The sequence below is a fragment of the Acinonyx jubatus genome, chromosome A3 (assembly GCF_027475565.1).
Source record: "Acinonyx jubatus isolate Ajub_Pintada_27869175 chromosome A3, VMU_Ajub_asm_v1.0, whole genome shotgun sequence".
NCBI lineage: Eukaryota > Metazoa > Chordata > Mammalia > Carnivora > Felidae > Acinonyx > Acinonyx jubatus.
The window spans coordinates 43,444,956-43,465,989 of record NC_069388.1 but is presented as its reverse complement, the minus strand read 5'-3'; the positions used below and the strand labels follow the sequence as shown (position 1 = coordinate 43,465,989).

Below are 21,034 nucleotides of genomic sequence, written 5' to 3'. Positions count from 1 at the left end.
AGACCTTAATATTTGACCTTAAAGGGAAGCCATGGGGAAAAGGAATTGGATTGCTTTTATAGAAGTCAGAATGACTAGGGCTGCTTGGGTGGCTCAGTCAGTTAAGCATCTGACTCTTAATTTCAGCTTGGGTCATGATCTCATGGTCTGTGAGTTCAAGCCCCACATTAGGCTCTGCACTGGCAGTGTGGAGCCTGCTTGGGATTCTCTCTGCCCCTTCCTCCTGCTCTCTCTCTCTCAAAATAAATAAATAAACATTTAAAAATTCTTTAAAAAATAATAAAAGAAGTCAGAATGACTAAAAGGAAGATCACTGGTTCAGCCCAAGGAAGACAATTTTAATAATTCCAGTTGCCCCAGGGAATAAAAGGCCTCTTATAAGGAGGTGGGGGAGAAGGTCCCTACCACTGAGGATATCAAAGGACACAAAAAAAGACCACTTTCAGGAGATGCCATAAAGAGAACCTGGGCATTATACCAGGTGCTGGGCCACATGGTTTTTTAGAGTCTCTGAGTGTCCAGAGCTTAGGACTCTCACTTATGGTGTTCTGAGAAGATAAGACAGCCACACAGGTGTGCTGCTCCTGCATGACCCAGTAATCATATGCAAATCCCGCAGTAGTACCTTCTGGTTCTGTAACACCTTTGCAGATTTTTCAAAGTTCTCTCATGTGCATTTTCACATTTCTCCGAAGAAGAAATGGTGGAGCCATTCCCAGGCCAAAGGAGGCGAAGTGCGGAGGAAAAGTGAGAGGAAAGAGCCCTGACTGGCCACCCAGGGACCAGCCCTCATGGGACCAAAACACTGGAGGAAACCCTGGGTGCTCACTGCCACGCCCCCCTGACCCGCTACCTCCCTAGGAAGAGGTCATGACAATGAAGCAAGTAAGGTGTGCCGAGTGAGCCACAGAAGCCCAGAGCTTCCCACTGCTGCTGCCCCTGCTGCTTGTAGCCAGACCTAAAGCAGGCCCTCAATCCCCAACCTGCTGAGGTTGAAGCAGCTGGAAACCTCATACCGCCTCCAGGCCGCCAAGCTGGCAGCAAGCTGGAGACTCCTGAGAATCCGAGAAGCATGCCCACTCTTGTCTCTTCTCCCCAGATACTGATTTCCCGGGGAGCAAGAAGTGAGTCACCACACTGGATGAAAGATGTGAGTGAACACTGGAGATCCTCTACTACCGCAGGACCTCTTTGGCAATGCAGCCATGAGTGTATGAGTGTACCAGTCACCATGGCTGCATAACAAACCAGCCCAAACTGGCAGCCCCAAACAGCAACGATCACTTATTGTTTCTGTCTATATGGTTCTGGGGGTGACTGGGCTCAGTTAGGCAGTTCTCACTCAGGATGCCATTTGGTTGCAGTCTGATGGTGGCCGGGACTGGACTCATGCAGAGGGTGTCTTCACTCACATGTCTGGGTGTTGATGCTGGCTATCAGCAATCAGACAGGACCCTGGCTGGGGCTGTTAGCAGAAGCACTTATAAGGGTCTCCATGAGGCCCATGCTTCCTCTCAGCACAGTGGCCCGGTTCCAAGAGCAACTATCCCAAGGGAGAGAGCTGAGTGGAAGCTGTATTGCCTTTTACGACCCAGTTCTGGAAGCCACACAACTTCTGCCATAGTCTATCTGTTAAAAGTGAGTCATGAAGGCAGCCAGACTTAGAAGAGGAGAATGAGAGCCTATCCCCTACCCAGAGAAATACCAAAACACTTGTGGTAATGTTTTAAAACACTGTAAGGTGCAATCCTTCCTCCTGGGCTAAAAACTACATCCCACAGCCTTCGAGGGATCTGAAAGCGTCCAATTACAGGTGGGAATTACCTCCCAATGTGCCAGGCTTTGGGCTGAAGAATATCATTCAGTTGGATGTGTTTTTTTCTGGAAGCCTTTGTAAGTCCCACATTTGGGGGTGGGAGGTTCTGGAAACATGACAGCATGTAGGACCTAAATACCAGGGCTACATAGTTCCCTACTTTAAAGATGTTGAGTCACTTTGAAAGATGATTTGGTGTGACATATAAACTCCATTTAACACAAGATAGAGCCCCTGAGGGATTAAAAAATTACCTGAGGATATGAATACCTTTTCTTTTGAGTCTGGAGCCAGAAAACCCAGTGTATTCCCCTAAAACAATACACGTGCTAGAGACTAAAGTATGGGCCACATGTTTGTAGTGACACCACGTTTCCCAATTTCTATTCAGGGTTTCAACTGAGTCTTGTCCAAAAATAATATAAAAGCAGGAAGGGGGACAAACCATAAAAGACTCTTAAATATAGAGAACAAACTGAGGGTTGCTGGAGGGATTTGAGGGGGGGGGGATGGGCTAACTGGGCAAGGGGCATGAAGGAGGGCATTTGTTGGGATGAGCACTGGGTGTTATATATAGGAGATGAATCACTGGATTCTACTCCTGAAATCATCATCGCACTATATGTTAACTAACTTGTAAATTTTAAAAAATTAATAAATGAAAAAACGAAAGAAAAAATAAACTGAGTCTTTTCTGTGGATTTACAGAAGTTCCAGGCCCCAGGCCCTAGCAACACTGGTAGAAATAACTCTTTTACTTTAATTGACTTCAAAATAAAAAGATCTGCCTGGTGGGCAAAAGCTCTGTTTTCTTGCAGAAGGAGCTCAGGCAGGATTTTCTTGGTGTTCCTCTTTTTTCGATTTTGACATGTTCTGAGCTTCCCTGGGGTCCCCAGAAGTCTAACACGTGCACGGAGGCAATCGAAGATGAATGAGGAAGGGAAGGCATGTTTCCTGGTTTTCGTGAGAGCCTTCTGCCCTTGGACCCTGGCCTGGAAAGCATTCTCGGTTCATCCAGCCTAAGCCTGCTGCTTGCAGCACCAGGGCTTGGCGAGCAGTTGGCACTTGTACAAACACATTATGACACAGTGAAAACCAATGGGGTGAGTCTGAGTGCCAGTGCCTAACAAGACAAACCCGTGCACGCAGAGGAAGTGCAAAGTGCCATCACGCGCCCTTCCTGATTCAGGAGGAGCTTTCTAACTTGTTTTACAACATGAAACCACTTAGTTGGAAAGAAGCAGTCAGTGTTTGGCAATCGTAGCCGGCGCCCCACTCACCTTCCCTCTTCTTAGCACTTGGGTGCACAGAGGCCCAACTTTCAGCTGCCGGCACCTGCACCCCTTCAGCCAGGTACTGTCTCTAGTCATGGATGCCGCTCTGTCTGAATGAGGGGCAGGCTGGGAATGCTAGTGCATTCCCTGGGAGTGGCCCTCAACTGATGACTGCTGGGAACTGGTGTATACATAACCCAGCTCCCTCACCCCTGGGGGGGGAGGGGTCAAAGGTATCTTCTATACCCTGTTGTCCCCAATGGTAACTGGCTGACATGTCAGACATCCTCCCTCTCTCTCTTCCCTACTCCCTACTGGTGTTTCCTGGGATCACCTCCCAGATAAATTCCATGGACCCAAACCCTTGTCTCAGCGTGTGCTTCTAAGAGAACCAGAACTGACTCAAGGTACTTGATGGCTACAACATGAAATTAATGATCACCAAGGGTATTCTTCATTGTACAAGTTGCTTGTGTACCTCAACTACCTACTCCAAATCAACTTGTGTGTCAGGAACTGCAGACAAGCAGACACGGAACACAAACAAATGAAGACCTGTGCCAACAAAAGGTTCTGCTAGGAGAGAACTTGTTCGGGAAAATGAGGATCTCCTCCATTCCAAAGACATGACTCACTGGCGCGCGCGCACACACACACACACACACACACACACACACACACAGTTCCCACTTTAATGCAAAGCTAGTCCTCTTCCCCAACTAGGCATCTAGTTCCCAGTGAGATGCTTGGAGAGAGAATGTCCTTTTCTCTCTGATGCTGTTTGTGATGAGGAGCATGCCCAGCTCCAGCAGGAAAGAATGCCACATGGGCCTCCATGAAGCAGCTTCCACAGCAGAATGCACATGGCTGTTTGCTCAATGAATCAGACTGTTTTCTCCACCTTCACAGCTCTGGTTCTCCCACTTCTTTTTGTAACTGAATAACTGAATGTCCAGAGAGCTTACAAGGCCTTAAGGATGAGGGAGATCACCCCTTCCAACCCCTCCCCCTTCCCTTCCTACAATCAGAGCACTTCTGGCTCCAGTCCATGGTTCTGCTCTGGCGGGGGGGGGGGGGGGGAGTGAGAGGTGGCATTAGGGATGACTGGCCCTTGTCTATAACTAACCCCTGGTCAACCAAAGCTCTTACCAATTTGCCAGACATCACAAAGGTCTCTTTGAAAGTGGATCCAATTTCTTTTTTTTCATAATTGTTATTTTTTAAATTTTTTCTTTGATAGAGAGTGTGTGTGCATGAGTAGTGGAGAGAGGCAGAAGGCAGGAGAGAGAGAATCTTAAGCAGTCTCCATGCTCAGCATGGAGCCCGACACAGAGCTTGATCCCACAACCCTGGGATCAGGACCAGAGCTGAAATCAAGAGTCGTCCAGGACGCTCACTTGACTGAGCCACCCAGGTGCCCCTAAATAAGTTTCTAAAAGAAGTGACCAAAATCTGTAAGGCATTTCCTAGAGAGAAATATACCCAACATATTAAGATTTACATGGAAAGTTTGTCATGTGTATGTATAATCTACATATATACATGTTTACCAACATGTGTATATGTGTGTGTGCTTGCATATAGTAAAGGATGTATCTATACACAAAAACATGAATGAATCTCAAAAACAGTGTGCTTTAACAAGGAAGTCTTACATCAAAGAGTACATATTTTATGATTCCTGGATATAAAGTTCTAGAATAAGCATCAACTAATCTATGGTGACAGAAATCAAAACAGTGGTTATGTGAGGGGTGGGCTGGGGGTTTCTAGAGAAGGGGCATGAAGGAACTTCCTGGGATGATGTATGCCCTAGATGTTGATAGAGATTGGGAGCACTACTGTATGCATATGTCAGAACTCACTGATGGGACACTTAAGACGCATGCACTTCATTGTGTATAAACATTACCCAAAAAGAAGGATAAACAAACAATAAACTCTAATTAATGATATGCATGCTAAACTATGGGAGAGGGAGTGTATTTATTTCTGCAAATTGTTTTGAAATCCACTAAATTAAACAGGAGAGGGGTGCCTGGGTGGCCCAGTCAGCTGAGCATCTGACTCTTAATTTCAGCTCAGGTCATAATCTCATGGCTGTCGGGTTCAAGCCCCATGTCGGCTTTGTGCCGAAGGTGAGGATCCTGCTTGGGATTCTCTCTTCCCCTCTCTCTCTCTCTGCCCCTCACTTGCACGCACCCACACATGCTTTCCCTCTCTCTCAAAATAAATAAAAAAACATTTGAAACAGGGCAGATTGATGGATGGATACAGGGCTGGCTAGATGAACAAATCTGTGAGAAAGCCAGTAGAGTCAAATGTGAATTACAGAACCTAGGTCCTGAGTCTAAGTTCACTGTAAAATCCCTTCAATTTTTCTGTATGTTTGCAAATTTTTATAATAAAATGCTGGAGTGAAAACAAAAGTACCTGAAAGTAGAGTTCTTGAGCCTGGATGGGGGAGAGGGGATACAAATTCATAAATAAACAGCACATGAAATTGTGGCATTGAAAAGACAATAATTCTAGATTTACAATGAGTAGATTTACTACTGAGAGTCTGTGTACCCTCAGCAACCAGCAAGCGCCATTCATCCTGGGCCCCAGGCAAGGGAACACCTTTTTGTGAGCCACAAACACAAATGATTCCTGCAAAGGGGCCAATGTTCTGCATGAAACTAGCATCAATGGATAAAAACACTGGACAGAGGATGGGTACAGCTGTGTTGATTTTCCTTCCTTTAAATTCAGCATTAAACTATAATTTAACTTAATAAATTGGTCTAGTACTTGTGGTTAAAATGGCACAGGCAGGGGAGGAACTGTTTCTGGAATAGGAAGGATCATTGTCCATGGAACACAGGTCACCTCTTTTCAAATGACCTGACAAAGTTACGTCCAAAGGGCAGACGTGCAGGGTGAACATGGGCAAAATCGAGCACAGAACAATCCCAGCTTCTTTCCCACCTTCTCACTGCCCTTCACTGCCTCTTCTTTTATCCGTCGATATCCATTCTGGACAGCCAACCTCGCACACTCCATCTACTAAGACCAAAATTCCCATTACCGGTGATTTTTCTATGGATTTTCCCAGGACATTTCAACAAGAATTCAGGTAAGTGTAATTCCCATTTCCCAAGAAAGACCCACTGGGGGGGCTGAGGTTGATGCTGACAGGCTGTTCATGTGCCAACATGTAAGGTTTGACAATTAAGCACATTTTTACTTTTGGGGCACCTGGGTGGCTCAGTTGGTTGAACGTCCAACTTCAGCTCAGGTCATGATTTCACAGCTCATGAGTTTGAGCCCCACAATCCAGTTTGGTGCTGACAGCTCAGAGCCTGAATCCTGCTTTGAATTCTGTGTCTCCATTTCTCTCTGCCCCTCCCCCACTTGTTCTCTCTCTCTCTCTCTCTCTCTCTCTCTCTCTCTCACACACACACACACACACACACACACACACACACACGGATAAATGTTAAAAAAAAATGTTTTTAAAGAATATTTTTACTTTCCACCTACATATTACAGGCATGTTTCAGAGATGTTGTGGGTTCAATTCCAGACCACTGGGATAAAGCAAATGTCTCAGTAAAGTGAGTCGCATGCATGTTTTGGTTTCCCAGTGCATACAAAAGCTATGTTTACACTCTGTTGCAGTCTATTAAGTGTGCAATAGCATTATGCCAAAAAAAATGTGTGAAACTTAATTAAAAATACTTAAAATGCTAACCATCATCTGAGCTTTCAGTGAGCTGTAATCACCCATCACCACAATAAGTATAATAAGAATTCCAAAAGTTTGAAATAGTGTGAGAATTACCAAAATGTGACTGACAGACACAAAGTGAGTGAATGTCATTGGGAAAATGGTGCCTATAGATTTGCCCATCCTAGGATTGCCATAAACTTCCAATTTGTAAAAAGAAAATGCAGTATCTGTGAAGTAAGATAAACCAAAGTGCAGTAAAATCAGGTGTACCTGTGTAATATTAGTATGTCAGATCTGTTTACTTTCCTCCTATAGAAATCTCCATACCCTAATCAACACCCTAATCAATAACCACAATCTCCTGTGCATAACTAATTGAGGCCCTGCTTATGAAACCCCTTAGCACACAGTGGGTGCTCAAAATATGGGCATCCATTCACACATTGAACAACTGCAGTGTGCTACTCTAGAATCTTTATTCCATTGATTCTTCATGGCAACCCTTTAGATTTGTACCATGAATTATCCCACTTCTCAGGGGAAGAAACCAAGGCTTTGAGAGTTTAAATGACTGGTCCATGATCCTACAGCCCATAGGTATCAAAACAGGACTCCTCTCCAGGTCTGTGGAACCCTGGTCCACATCCCTACCTCTGCCCAGAAGTACTTTATAAAACATGGCTACCCCTTATCTCTTTTTTCTCTCAATAGTCCAAGGCAGGGTGGGAACTCTGAGTGCCTATTTAGTGACTGAGGTAATAGACGCTTAAGTGAGTCCAGCCTGACTACACAGACCCCAGTCCTATGCTCCTTCTAGAGTGGCCTGTCCCCAGTACTCTGCATCCTGTTTCTTCCCTTTCTCAGCCAAGCACCCCTAATCCCAATAGCATGGACACTGGGTGAATTCTGAGGCTCCATGCAGGCTCAGGGCTAGGGAGCCAGGCTGGGCTTTGTGCAGAAAGGCCTTGGCAGGGATGGACAAGCCACTGGGCTGGGTTCATGTCTATTTTGTTCTGAGTCTGCTTCTAAAAAAAGCTGCTAATCTTTAATTTAGGGATTTTATTGTTCTATTATAGAAATTTCAGCCAAACTAATGGCTTAAACTATATCAGGAACCTCAGAAGCGCCAATATGAAAATCCAGACATGTACTTATTTAACCTTACTCTCCAAGGTGGAATGTGAACTTTGTCATGGGCATAGATAGGGCCTAACCCAGTAAATTCAGACTGGGGGTGGCCATCAGCCCACAGGCCATGGGGAGCCCCCACGTAGGAGGAAGCAATAGGCTGGCTGCCTGATGCCCAAGTATGCAGTCTGTGGAAGGCACACTCAGTGCACTAACTCAGATATGCCCTCCCCATAGCCCTCAGCCACACTGCCTGATTACTCCACATAGCCTGTTTTTAAAAGTCTGAGTCCCAGAGGAGCTGCCATGAGCCTCTGAGGAGAGACGCCCTGACTGGGCCTCATCCTACCCTAAAGCTCCCAGAGTCTACCCCAGGCCTGAGCATGTCCCAGTGAGGTCAGGATCAGAGTGCCCACTGAGATCATGATGGGAGAGACAAGTGCTCAGCAACCACCCAAGGTCTAAAACACAAGAGGAAATCCCCTGAAAAGCAAGGCAGGAACACTCCCCCCCGACCCTGATAGACACACATTTTAAAATACAGTTAGGTGAAACTCCATCCTGGTGTTTCTCAGGGGAAGAAGTCTTAGAAACAAAACCCAAGGACTGTCCCCCCATGATGGAGTCTGTGTGGCTCACAAGGAATGCCAGTTCTCTTCCTCTGGACCAGCTTTCCAGAGCTGGCTGGTGCATGGAGGCAGGTGGCCTCAGGCCACGGTCTCAGCCCTGACTGCACCCTGGCATCACTGGGGAGCTCTCAAGCCATTGAAGCCTGGTTTCCAGCCAGAGACTTGAGTCGTCTTGGTGTGGAGTGGGGCCTGGATTGAAAATCTCCCCAGGGGACTCCAGGGAACTAAGCCAGGGCTCCTCGCACTCAAGTGCACCTAACAAGCCCCAGGAGTACTTGTGAAGACCCAGATGGCAGGGCCCACTTCCCAGAGGCTCTGGCACAGCAGACCTCAGGTGGGGCCCGGGAACAAGCATTTCTGACAAGCTCCCAGGGCTACTGCCCGTCTGCTTCGCTTTGAGAACCATTAAGTTATCTGAGAGCACCTGTATGAGAACAGGGTAGTGTCCTCCTGCTGACCTCGATTTGCAGGTGTGATTTCAGGCAGACTCCACACACAAACAAGGTGAGGGGACATGGCCCAGCCCTGTGGCCAGAGGCAGGAAAAGTCGAGACGTGCAAGGACTAGTCCTTACTCTACTACCAACCAGAGGTGGATGCTGGACATGCCACCCTTCGTACCCCCTTTCATGCCCCTAGACCTCAGTCCTGGCTTCAACTGTACAATGAGGCTATCTGTGGCACAAGATCATTTTGGAATGTGTAATTCAAGAAAAGTCCACAGATCACCTGGGGTGTGCTGCAGCACCACCAAGGAATAGGTAGCAGGCAAGAATGAACTCCCATAGAGCTGGAGATGGGACCAGGGCCACATTTGCTCCCTGGCCTCAAGGAAGAAGTGGATGCCACTGTCACTATCAAGAGGCCACATGGGTGCAGCCAAGGGGTACACCGGAGCCAGGAGGTGACTAACCCTTGAGCTGACCCCAAGGCAGGTAGGTGTTTCTGGCCACCCCATTCCAATGCCCGTGGCCTCTACACACAGGTGAGCTCACTTCTCACTGCTCTGGCGGTACCTGCAAGGTAAGCCCTGGGGATACCACACTCCCCAGCAACCAGCCCCTCATGGATACTTCATCCTCTGACCCAAAAGGGAAGCAATTCCAGGTGTAAGGAAGATTGCATTAGTCCACGCCAGTGGTTTTCAAGCATTTTTATGGGAGTGAACATTACCTCTTCTACTTTAAACAGATCCCTACAATACGGACAGACATTAAAGGTTCTTGACTGTGTATCTATGTGTGGGAGAGAAAGCAGTAAAGTAAAACTCACAGACCCCTGCAGCCCAGGGGTGTCATGTTAAATATTAAAAATATTTAACATGACACTAGTTTTAATATGGCACAGGCACCATCTGGGGGAAGGGTCAGGGAGAGGGGGGATTTTTTCTTGTCTTAACCTCCCCTCCAGGCCACATCAGGTGCCAGTCCCAGGGCCTAGAGCAGGGTGTAGCAGCAAACATTCCTATGAAGTACCACAGAGTAAATACTTTAGGCTTTGCAGGACCTATGGTCTGTGTTGCAACTACTCAGCTCTGCCTTCATATAGCAAAGGCAGCCACAGACAACACATAGATGGATGTGTATGTCTGTGTTCTAATAAAACTTTATTTACAAAAACAGTCAACAGACCAGATTTGGCCAAGGGCCATGGTTTGCTGAGCCCTGGCTTGAGGAAAAACGTTTGGAATCAAGAATCCCTAAGCTTCTTTCCACATTTATGACTATGAATTCTCAATTCTTTAACTCAACTTGCCTTGCTCTCAGTCTAATTTATCTACAAACAATACAGTCATTCCTCACTTTCAAATATTTTTTGTTCCAAGATCCAAACATGTTCCAATAAGCTAGTGAATGTAAAACTGCTTTGAAGGTCTAAAGTCCTGTGCAAATAGGCAGGCCCACAAAAGCATCTAAGAGCAGAGCTTATCATCCTTCACCTGTGTTTTGGGAAGATTCTAGGTACCACTGACTGGATTAGTCTGCCCAGGCTGCTTTTAAAGAACAAGGCTGTTAAGAATGTCTCAAGAAATAAGTCCTAAAGGGATCATGTAGCTAGAAGAAATGAATAGCGTCTGGCCCTTTCCTCCCAGAGCTGGAGACTTCTAAGCCCTTCATTAGTGTGAAGTAGAAAATCCTGTACTCCTTATCTTATCCTATGTGTCTATACAGTGGCCTATGAGGCCAGAACATGGCATTAGTCAGAAGTCTCCTAGTTAATCTCTGGACATGTCTCCTTCGCACAGCTCTAAGAATGTTGCACTGTGGCCAAACTATACTCAATAAGCTATCCATCCTTAAAACAGTCTTCATGATCCCACCATGTCCTAATGTGCCTCAGAGTGGCAAAGTCCTTATAAATGACTGCCATCACTCTGCCTTCCATTGTATTTCTGGTAACAAAGACAATGTGGCCACAATTTAATGAACATGTACTGACTGAGGTTCCAGCTGTTCACATAGCTCACTTCACTGCATGATTACAACTCTGTAAAGTGGGTGTCTTGCATTTTGCAAATGGTGGAAATGAGGTTCAAAGAATTTAAGAAACTCACCTGGCATCTCACAGGCTGAAAGTGATGGATTTGAGATTTAGGGTTTACTCTGGAACTTAAACTCTTACATTATTGCCAATGATTCATGTATTAAATGTTCATCATTTTTCCTAGGGTTCTTGTATTTACAAAGAAGAAATGCAATTTGCAATTAGGCACAACTGGGACCATTCCTACCTGAATTGTGACCCTCCCAAGGTGAAGAGAGAGTTGAATTATGTCACCTTGAGCAAGTGAGAATCATGAAGGTTAAACCAAGAGCTAAATTCACCTCAGAAGATGTCAGTCTGGGTTAGGATTTTGCTGTAGAGGGAGAATACTGCTCTTGTAAACAGATAAAAAGAAACAAGTTCGGGGTGGGGGGGGGGAATAATGTAGCAGAGACTAGCTAGCTGTTCACCAGGTCTGCTGTCTCTTATTCAAGGGCATTCTGCTAGTATACAAATCCCAGCCTCCCTTGAAGTGAGAAGTTGTCCTGTGACTGAGCCTTGACCAATGGAATGTGAGCAGGAGTGAGGATCTCACACTCAGCTATGCACAAACCTCCATGCTTTTGCCTCTTAAAGCAAAGAAGCACAACCACCTTGGAAACCAAGTGTGAGGATGAGAAAGCTTCGAAATGGAAGGCTTCAGAGTCCATGGACCACCTCTTGAAACAGGGCCCCCAAAGACCAGAACCTTCCACAAGAAAGAAAGAAACTCCTTTTGTGTTAAACTCCCAAAGCTAGACTTCTTGTTACAGCAGCTACTATTACCCTGTCTAACCAATCCAGTAAAGAATCTGACACAAATTAAAGAGCAGATCACAATAAGTGTCTAACTTGTGGCACTTAAGAATGTCAACAGCTATTTTTTGAACCACTATGAAAATTACAAATGCATAGGTAAGCTGGTGAAAGTTCAGTAAGCGAGTATAATAAAGCATAGATTTTAAGACTTTAAAAAAAAAACCCTTAGCTCTTTCCTGGGTTCAATCCCAGGGATAAAACACTGGGACAACTGAAGTTTGCCATTTTTAGTACTGTGGATGTATTTGGTTAAATAAAACATATTATTAAAGTAAATTTCACCTGTTTCTGTTTACCTTTTTAATGTAGCCACTAGAAAATTTAAACCTCCATCTGTAGCTTGCATTCTAATTCCACAGGACAGTGCTACTCTAAATCATGCAAATGTCAGGCTTTCCACCTGATCACCAGTATGTTTGCAGTATCTATGTATGACAGTTGGGGGAGGGGCTCTCCTCTGCTTCTGACAAGTGCATTCACCCACTCACCCACTCTGGATATTTTTTTCTTCATGTAAGAGATAAGAGATGTGGCCTTTTCACGCTTCGTAGATTAGTCATGCCCAACCCTGTGTCCTGTGGTTTCAGACCAACTGGCCTTTTTTTTTTTTTAAGTTTTTATTTAAATTCCAGTTAGTGAACATATAGTGTGTAATACTAGTTTCAGGTGTACAATATAGTGATTCAACACTTCTATACAACACCTGGGGCCCATCATGACAAGTGCCCTCCTTAATCCCCATCCCCTACTTCACCCATCCCCCCAACCACCTGCTTAGACCAACTGGCTTTGATGTTATGGTTTAAAGTCAAAAAACAGTAGGACCCTGGGGCACCTGGGTGGCTCAGTCAGGTAAGCATTCAACTTTGGCTCAGGTCATGATCTCACGACTCAGGAGTTCAAGCCCCATGTCAGGCTCTGTGCTGACAGCTCAGAGCTTCAAGCCTGTTTCCCTCCCCTGCTCACACTGTCTCTCTCTCAAAAATAAACATTAAAAAAAATTTTAAAGGAAACAGTAGGACCCCAACACTTAACTCTGTCTGTGACCTGCAGCCTGAACTAGTCTGTGTTGCCTGCCAATCTGGGGCCATACTCACCCCTTGTATTTATCCCATATTGCTTCTCTTTTATGGACCTCTGACTTCCCTCCTCTATTACAATTCACATTTGGCTCTCAGATCATGTAGTTTCTGGCCATTTCAGTAGACCCCTGATTCAGTAAACCCTCCTGGCATGCCCCATAGGTACCTACAACACAGGCCTGGGGTGTCTTTCCCATCTTCAGGGACCTTAGACCCAATTAAGCCAGGCAGAGAGAGGGAGATGAGCCCTTTATCAAAAGAACATCCGGTGATCTCAGAACGAAGCCCATGCCAAAGGATATCATTTTAAATAGCTTCTTTCTTCCAAAGTTTATTTGAAGGAGGCACTCAAGAAAAGCTTATTTCCTTAAAACATCAAAGAACTAAAAACCAAAAGATGACAGATTCTTCTGGAGACAGACTGCAAAGTGTATAAATAAAAATCTGCAAAGTGAACAAATAAAGATGACAAAGAGTTCATTTCTGCCACAGTTGTCCACCACTCTCAATATTACATTTAGCTAACTTAATTTTCCATGGATAAAATTTATTCAAAGTTAAATTTCACTTAATAGGTCATCTGAGTAAACAGTTTCAAGTGTTATTTGCCAAAAAACAATATGTTTCCAGGCTCTAGATGACATCGGCAGTGTCAGTGTTTAAGAAAACAACCTTAAAAATTCACAGAGGACTGGAATAATTGCAGAAAAATTGGAGCCAGAGCTTAGTCGTTTTCATGCAGTTCTGAAGGTAAAAACAAAATTACCAATTTCCACCAAAATCATGTCTTGGAGTAGCGGGTGGGGGGGGGGGGGGATGGAGATAATGCCATTTAAAAATAAATTCCAGGGGCGCCTGGGTGGCTCAGTCGGTTAAGCGGCCGACTTCGGCTCAGGTCATGATCTCGTGGTCCGGGAGTTCGAGCCCCGTGTCGGGCTCTGTGCTGCCAGCTCAGAGCCTGGAGCCTGTTTCGGATTCTGTGTCTCCCTCTCTCTGACCCTCCCCAATTCATGCTCTGTCTCTCTCTGTCTCAAAAATAAATAAACGTTAACAAAAATTTTTTTTAATAAAATAAAATAAAAAAATAAATTCCAAAATATTGCAAAAAAATGTATCTTTAAAGTGGCAGCTGTCATATGAAGACTGTGCCATCTCTGTGCTGTCAAACCAACCAAAGAGAGTGCTGACACTGTAATGGGCACCCTGCATCCTGGTCTTTCCCTGGGCAGTGTTCTGGGTACAGGGTTTCCAGAGGAAGGAAGAAGGAGAGGGACAGGGAGAGAGGGCAGGAGAGGGGTAGAGGAGAAGAAGAAAGGGGAATGAGGGTCAAAGGAGGAGGTATGACAAGCAATTCTGCAAATGCAAAGAAGTTATTCAGGGCAGTGGAGCAGGGCAGCTTGGGGTGGAAGTTTTCATGAATCTCTCGTCTTGAAATTTCATGCAACTATTGGATCTGTACAATGGAAGGGATAGAAAGGATAAACTAGTTGCAGATCTATTTCATAGATAAGGAAACTGACATCTGAGAAAGCAAACCAGCCCCATATCCTGAACAGAGAATATAAGGTCATCTCCAAACTCTGAACCTACTTACTCTAATGGCCCCTGAGGCCAAGGGTTCCAAGAACACAGCCTGAGAAGCCCAGTGACATCACAAATTCTGCTAGATGTACTTTATGACAAGAGCCAAATTAACACCTGCCTGTGACCCTGGCACCATTACTCACTTGGCCATGGCAAATGCTGGCACCCCAAATACTCAGGTCCCTGAGTAAATAAGTGCCCCTCTGAGCACAGAGGGAACCCCAGTGCATCATCTTTGGAAGTACATTCTCGCTCTGCTGACATCATAACAAAGAGGAAGGAAAGCTGGTCCAGAAACACAGGGCTCACTTCCTAGCCCTACATTTAAGGCTTTTGAGAGCAGGGTGCCTGGGTGGCTCAGCAGGTTAAGCGGCTGACTTTGACTCAGGTCATGATCTCATAGTTTTTGAGTCCGAGCCCCACGTCGGGCTCTGTGCTGACAGCTCAGAGCCTGCTTTGGATTCTGTGTTTCCCTCTCTCTCTGTCCCTCCCCTGCTCGTGTTCTCTCTCTCAAAAAAATAAATAAACATTAAAAAAAATTTTTAAGACTCTTGAGAGCAGACACTAAGCATTCAACCAGTACATGCACTATTCTCTGCATACAGGGCTACTTTGACCTCTTAAGGAAACCAGGGCAACTGGGCCTTGGCTCACTCTAGCTCAGTCCTCCCCTCCCATAGTGAGTTAGAGACAGAGAAGATGAAAACTACTAAATTTTCCAAACCAGGATCTTATGAGTGCTTTAGCTCTCAACATTTTTGCATGAAATACCTGTTCCATCAAGACTGAGAAGCAGACCTCCAACAGCATTCTGGAAAGAGCACCAAGGCTACCAGGGGGCATGTGTGTCCGTGGTCATGGTTTGGCCACGTTCTTGTAGAAACAGAGCATTCCTCAGAGGCGCTGTGCTCATTACCGTGGCAGGATCTTTCAAGCTTGTCTGTATTAGAAGATGGTGCTAGGACATCTCAGCCCCACTGGCTGACTGCTCAGACTTGGGCCACCTGAGGCAACGGCCTGTTGACAGAACCAGATGGACCGTATGTGCCCATTCCTATGAGGAGTGGCTGGAGAAGGTAGTTCCATGACCCACTTGTAATGGAGGGATGGTTGCCCCAGCAGAGAGTGAGAAATACACGAGTGAGCTCCCACTACAGAACTACCACCACACACAGGGCACTGAGCTGTTCTTATTACTTCATTACCAATTCTCACAGCAGTCATGAAAGGTCAGAATGATTATCTCAGTTTCTCAGAGAAGCAGACAGATGCTTAGAAAGCCTATTTCTCCCAAAGCCCAGAGCTTCTAAGCTGGGATTCAAATGCAGGTTGAGTAGGACTCCAAAACCCAGGAAGAGATGGAGCTCTCAAATCTACATGTCCACTTTATCTCCTTGAGGTGCTTCCAATTAAGCCTGGAAGATGAGGAGATGTTCAAAAACAAATGGAAGTTCTAGATCTGCCTGTCCAATAGAACTTTCTGTGGTGATGGAAATATGTTATGATCTGTGCTCTCCAATACGGTAGCCACAAGCCACACTCAGCTATTGGGTATCTGACGTGTAGCTAGTGCAGCTGAGAATCTGAATTTTTAATGTATTTAATTTGAATTTAAGTCACCACTGAGTGTCCATATTGGACAGCACAGTTAGAGACATTTTGTAGCAGAAATATTCAGCAAACAGAATGGTCACAGCAGGCTTGGTGAAGAACAGAGGCTCCAGGCAGGCCCTTGATGTATCAGGACTTAAAAAGATCCCTCCTTGTTTCAGGAATGACCACTTTCCCTGTAGAATTTGGCTCGGAGTCAAGGGCTCTGGAAATCAAGCCCAGTTCCCATAGCACACAAATGAAGAAGTCGAGAATATTCCTTTTGGGTCTTTATTCTTTCTGGACTGCCTCTAAGCAGCATTATGAGCTCTTGGTCAGTCCTCCTGCTGCCCTCTAGAAGCCCTTCCTTCTCTTTCCCCCTATGCCCTCCTTGCCAACACCAGCAGGTGCTGGGCTTGTGCTCTTTTTAAAAACCTGGATGTGTTTTCTACCTGGAACTGAGTCATTTCCTCTCTTGCAATGCCTTTTAAATGTGTTTATTCTTCTACACATGCCACTCTGAGAAAGACACTTCTTGACACAGTGAGCATACTCTCTGCCACTCACAGAGACAACACCACCTCCCTCAACACACATCCCTCAACAGGGAACAGAAGCCCTCCATCACCACTGGCCCAGAGCATGGTGGCTGAACCCAACCTGGAGCCAGTCACTGTATTATGTGACTCCATTCTTTCCCATACCAAAGGTGACGACTGGCCTCCATAATGCTGTATTTCCTGTCTTCTGACATCCCAATCACCATCAGCCTCTTAGCTCCAGAAAGATGTTGAAAAACGCTTGGCTACAATGCCAGATCAGTAACCAGGGTTCTTGGCACATCTCTCTACAAACGGCTCTACAAAGGCTCTGTCTGCTGTGTGTGGCACTCGAACCCGTCACATCCATTTTCACTTCTAGCTCACATAGCAACTATGTGCTTCACTAACCTTCAAGAGTGTTCCTTCAGAGCATTTAATAATAGCCATGGTGACCCTTGAATTTTCCAGCTTGAGGAACATAGATTATGTAGTGCTGAGGGCTATTGTGGGTTTTTTTTTGGGGGGGAGAGGGGGTGGCTGGTAATCTATTTTTAATTCCTTCCTGCTCTGCTTGGAAAGTGACTGTTAAAATTCTCAGTATGGTGGTGAAGGACACCCCTACCCACCTTCCCAAAAAAGAGCAGGCACACAACTTCACAGAACACCTTCTGTTCTCAAAGGTCTAAGGTTCTTTGGGCTGCACTGAAGACTGTTTATATCTTTCCAGCATGACACTAAAAATAAGACTGGTTTTTGGATGTGGGATCAACATTTGGTTGAGCTACTGAACCCTCAGAGGGGGCACACATGGGGCCCATGTCCCCATCAAGCAAAGAAAAGAGGTCCCAGAGAGTTGAGAAGTCCAAGTCAGGATTGGCAAAGTAGAGCTGCAGGCCTAATACATCCCCATGCCTGTTTTGTACAGTCTGCGAGCTAAGAATGGTTTTTAAATGTGTGAAGGGTAATAAAAGGGTATTTTAAAAAGCAAAAACTTTAGACACGGTATATGGCCTACAAAGACTGAAATATTTACTGTCTGGCCATTTGTCAGACAAGTTTGCTGACCCCTGGTCGGAACTAGCAAGGACCTCAACCACCTAGGGGGTGCTTGCCATTTCCTGAGATTCGGTGAGCTGAGTTCTGACAATTCCAAGTCCCCCTCACTCACGTTGTGTTTGTTTTCCTTTTACATTCAGTAACACTGGAAATAGAATGTTCCATATCTTTCTGAGGAAAAACACAACAGGTATCAAATATAATAGCTTAGAAATGAATATTCACTTCTTCCAAAAAGACCAACAACATAGGTAGGGATCTGGTTCAATCCCAGTGTCTTTATTGTGACACAAAGAAGGCTCTTGCTTAAAAACCAGCCAAAGAGAATTCCAGGGATCAAAGCAATGATGACCACAGAACATCCTCACTCATCCTGTTCCAGACTTAGTTTCCCACTTGAGAGCACCAGCGTCCACCTTTGATATCAGCATCACTGATGTTGACTTACCTTGTCGCCCATGCCCTAGAAAAAGAATACAGAGGTAGAATCACAGCTGAATGGTCCCGGGATCTCACCTTTCAGTTTCTTAGATGCCTGCTCTAAATGTCCCTAAGAACGTCTGGATTCGAACTCAAAGGGAAAAAAGCATGGCATCCAGCCCTTCCTCAGACACAACCAGAAAAAATGGCAGCCACTGCCCACAGCAAAGCTGTTACTATTACCTGGTTCAGTGCAGTTCTTGCTGCTCCGGAGTCCTGCATCTTCTGAAGTCAGAGTATCGTTCACCTGCATTAACTTCCTCCCCACCGTCCATTGTCTGTCTTCCCCTAGGAGGTCCATGAAGTCGAGGTCTGGAGAGAAAAAGGTTACCACACATCATTAACAGTCGGGTTTTAGCCTTTACCAATGCTGCATGTCCAGTGTCTTGATCAGCCATCATTTGCTCACTGATGAGCCTATACACCCCATCCTGGCCCTTATTGTACTTCATCCATGCTGCCTCTAACTGCCTGCGGGCTTCCTCTAGAGACTGGATCTTGCTGGGCCCAAGAGAGGCAGCCCTCAGCCACTAACCAGTAGGGAGTGTATAACTAACTACCTCACCGCTCCAATGGGATGACTATTAGGTATGTATTCTTTCTCCACTGGGAATATGCTTCAGTTGTCTACAGTGTAACTCTGCTGATAAAGCACAATTTATTAACTGCTGTCCTTCCTTGCCTTAATTCCTCATTCCCAGTAACATGCTGATAATGTTTAACAACCAACTCTCCAGGGAAAGAAAGGTCCTGTTTTATAGCCATTGGCCAATTTCCGTAGTGTAAATATTCTCATCATGGCCAATTTCAACACGACCAACATGACCTCACTGAACACAGATTTGAAAAGAGATGGGTACAATTCAATTCTTAAGTCAGCATGACTGTCTCTATCCCACCAGCATCTACTCCCGTACCAGTATTTCCTTGAGCCACTTCTCAAATAAAGCTACTGCAACTGAACACTTGCCCAGGATCTGCTTCTGGAGGGTTGTCCAAGATAGGGCGCCATGTCGATGTCCCCAGGATCTAGGCCAGTGAATACACAGATGAAAGCACAGATGTGAAAACAGTGAACCACTGAATGCGTGATGGGATGAGCAGGCTAATAGTGCTGAGGCCTCCAGCTGACATTACTGTAGGGACCAACATGCCAGGAGAAAGGATGGATGATGAAGGGCACATCAGAGGGGAGAATGGAGCACGTTTTGTTAAAGACTTGTTGAGTTTGAAGTGTCTGTGGAACATGGAAAGGGAGGTAAGCTGCCTGTATGCATGTGGGTGGGGATACTTCAGGGGAAAGAGCTAAGCAACAGAGAGCATCTAGAGAGTCATAAGCAAACAGGGAAGAGTATGAGACATGATGTCTGGGGCCTTCTGGAAGGGGGAGGGAAGAGGAGAGGAGAGGAGAGGAGAGGAGAGGAGAGGAGAGGAGAGGAGAGGAGAGGAGAGGAGAGAAGAGAAGAAGTTGTGAAGAACTCAACATTGCTTCAGAGTGCAAGGAAAGTAAAAGAATTCAGCAATGAATCATGAAAGGAAAGAGGAAGAGGAATGGTATAAAGCAAGGTCAGCAGAAAGGGAATTTCAAGAGTGGCCAATGGCCTTGACCACTATGGACAATTCAAGCAAGACAAAGGCAAAGACACAACAGAGCTGGACATCAGAGAGCCACTGGAAGGTGGGAACAGCAAGCAAAGATGGTCTTTCTGGTGGCTTAGCACTAAAGAAAGATGTGGCATGAGGCAATGGCCACCTCTTAAGTGTCCAGAGTTGCTGTGGTCAGAAAATGGATCTAAGTACAAGATAAGGATCATGAGTCAAGTGGTGTTCATGAAAGGCCACAGGGTACATCCCACCCAGCCACATCAATATGGTGTTCTGAAATGATCAATGAAGAGCTAGGTCATCATACCCATTCCTCTATTTCCATGGTGATTTTAGTTTCCCAAATGATTTCACCTTCATTACTGAATTTGAACCTCACAACACCACTTAGGAAAGAAAGAGGGAGCAGGGATATTGTCCACTTTGTCCATTGTTGCCTCTCTAACACCCAATCACTCCTGGTTCTGAGGAGATGCTCGGTATATGTGTTGAAATAACCATTAGCACTTTGAATATGGATAAAGTAAGACTCATGGAAGTTTCTGGAAATCGCAATGCTTGTAGGCATCTCACCTAAGCCACAGGACACACATAATACCAACAGCTCATGCACTGAGATCTTCCTCAAATGGAATCTGCTCTCAAATCTAAAATTATCAAGATATCTCATTATGACTTATGCATGTTAGTCAGAACAGCCACTAGGCATATTCACATAAAAAATGTACAATGTGGAGCCAAACTAGAATAAACAATAAGTTTAGATTCTGAAATGCAAAAGCGTACATGGAGGCCACATATATTAGTTTAGTCAAAACTGAGAGAGCAATACCAAAGATAATTCAAGGTGAAAGCAAGACATTTGTGTACTCTGGTTAATCTCAACAGTTAATTCTTAGGATTAAGAATGGTGAGATGCAGAGAAAAATATTTTCAAAAACTCATAAAGAAACAATAAGGTCAGTGGTCTGAAAATCCAACAATCAACATGAAATGTGAATATAGCACCATATTGTCACAAATGATCTAAAAGTGTGGAGAAAGACATCCCATTTGTCTCAGGCTGGGTTTCCACGCAAGCAGCCCAAGACAAGGATTTGAACGCTCGTGTTTTCTCTGGGGGATGGAGATGATCCCAGGAAGCACCTGGGGGGAACAGGGACATGGGACAAGTAAGAGGAGCCAGCCAACA

General features: G+C 45.3%; 1 protein-coding gene across 2 annotated transcripts in view; it reads right to left on the bottom strand.

The window, feature by feature from the left end:
* The window catches only part of SLC24A3 (solute carrier family 24 member 3), a 481,010-nt gene that overhangs the window by 399,654 nt on the left and 60,322 nt on the right, over positions 1-21,034 (bottom strand). For both annotated transcript variants that reach the window (XM_027069494.2, XM_053200292.1), the window contains exon 2: positions 18,421-18,549. In XM_027069494.2, coding sequence (XP_026925295.1) covers positions 18,421-18,549 — 129 coding nt within the window. The remainder of the gene's footprint in view (positions 1-18,420; positions 18,550-21,034) is intronic.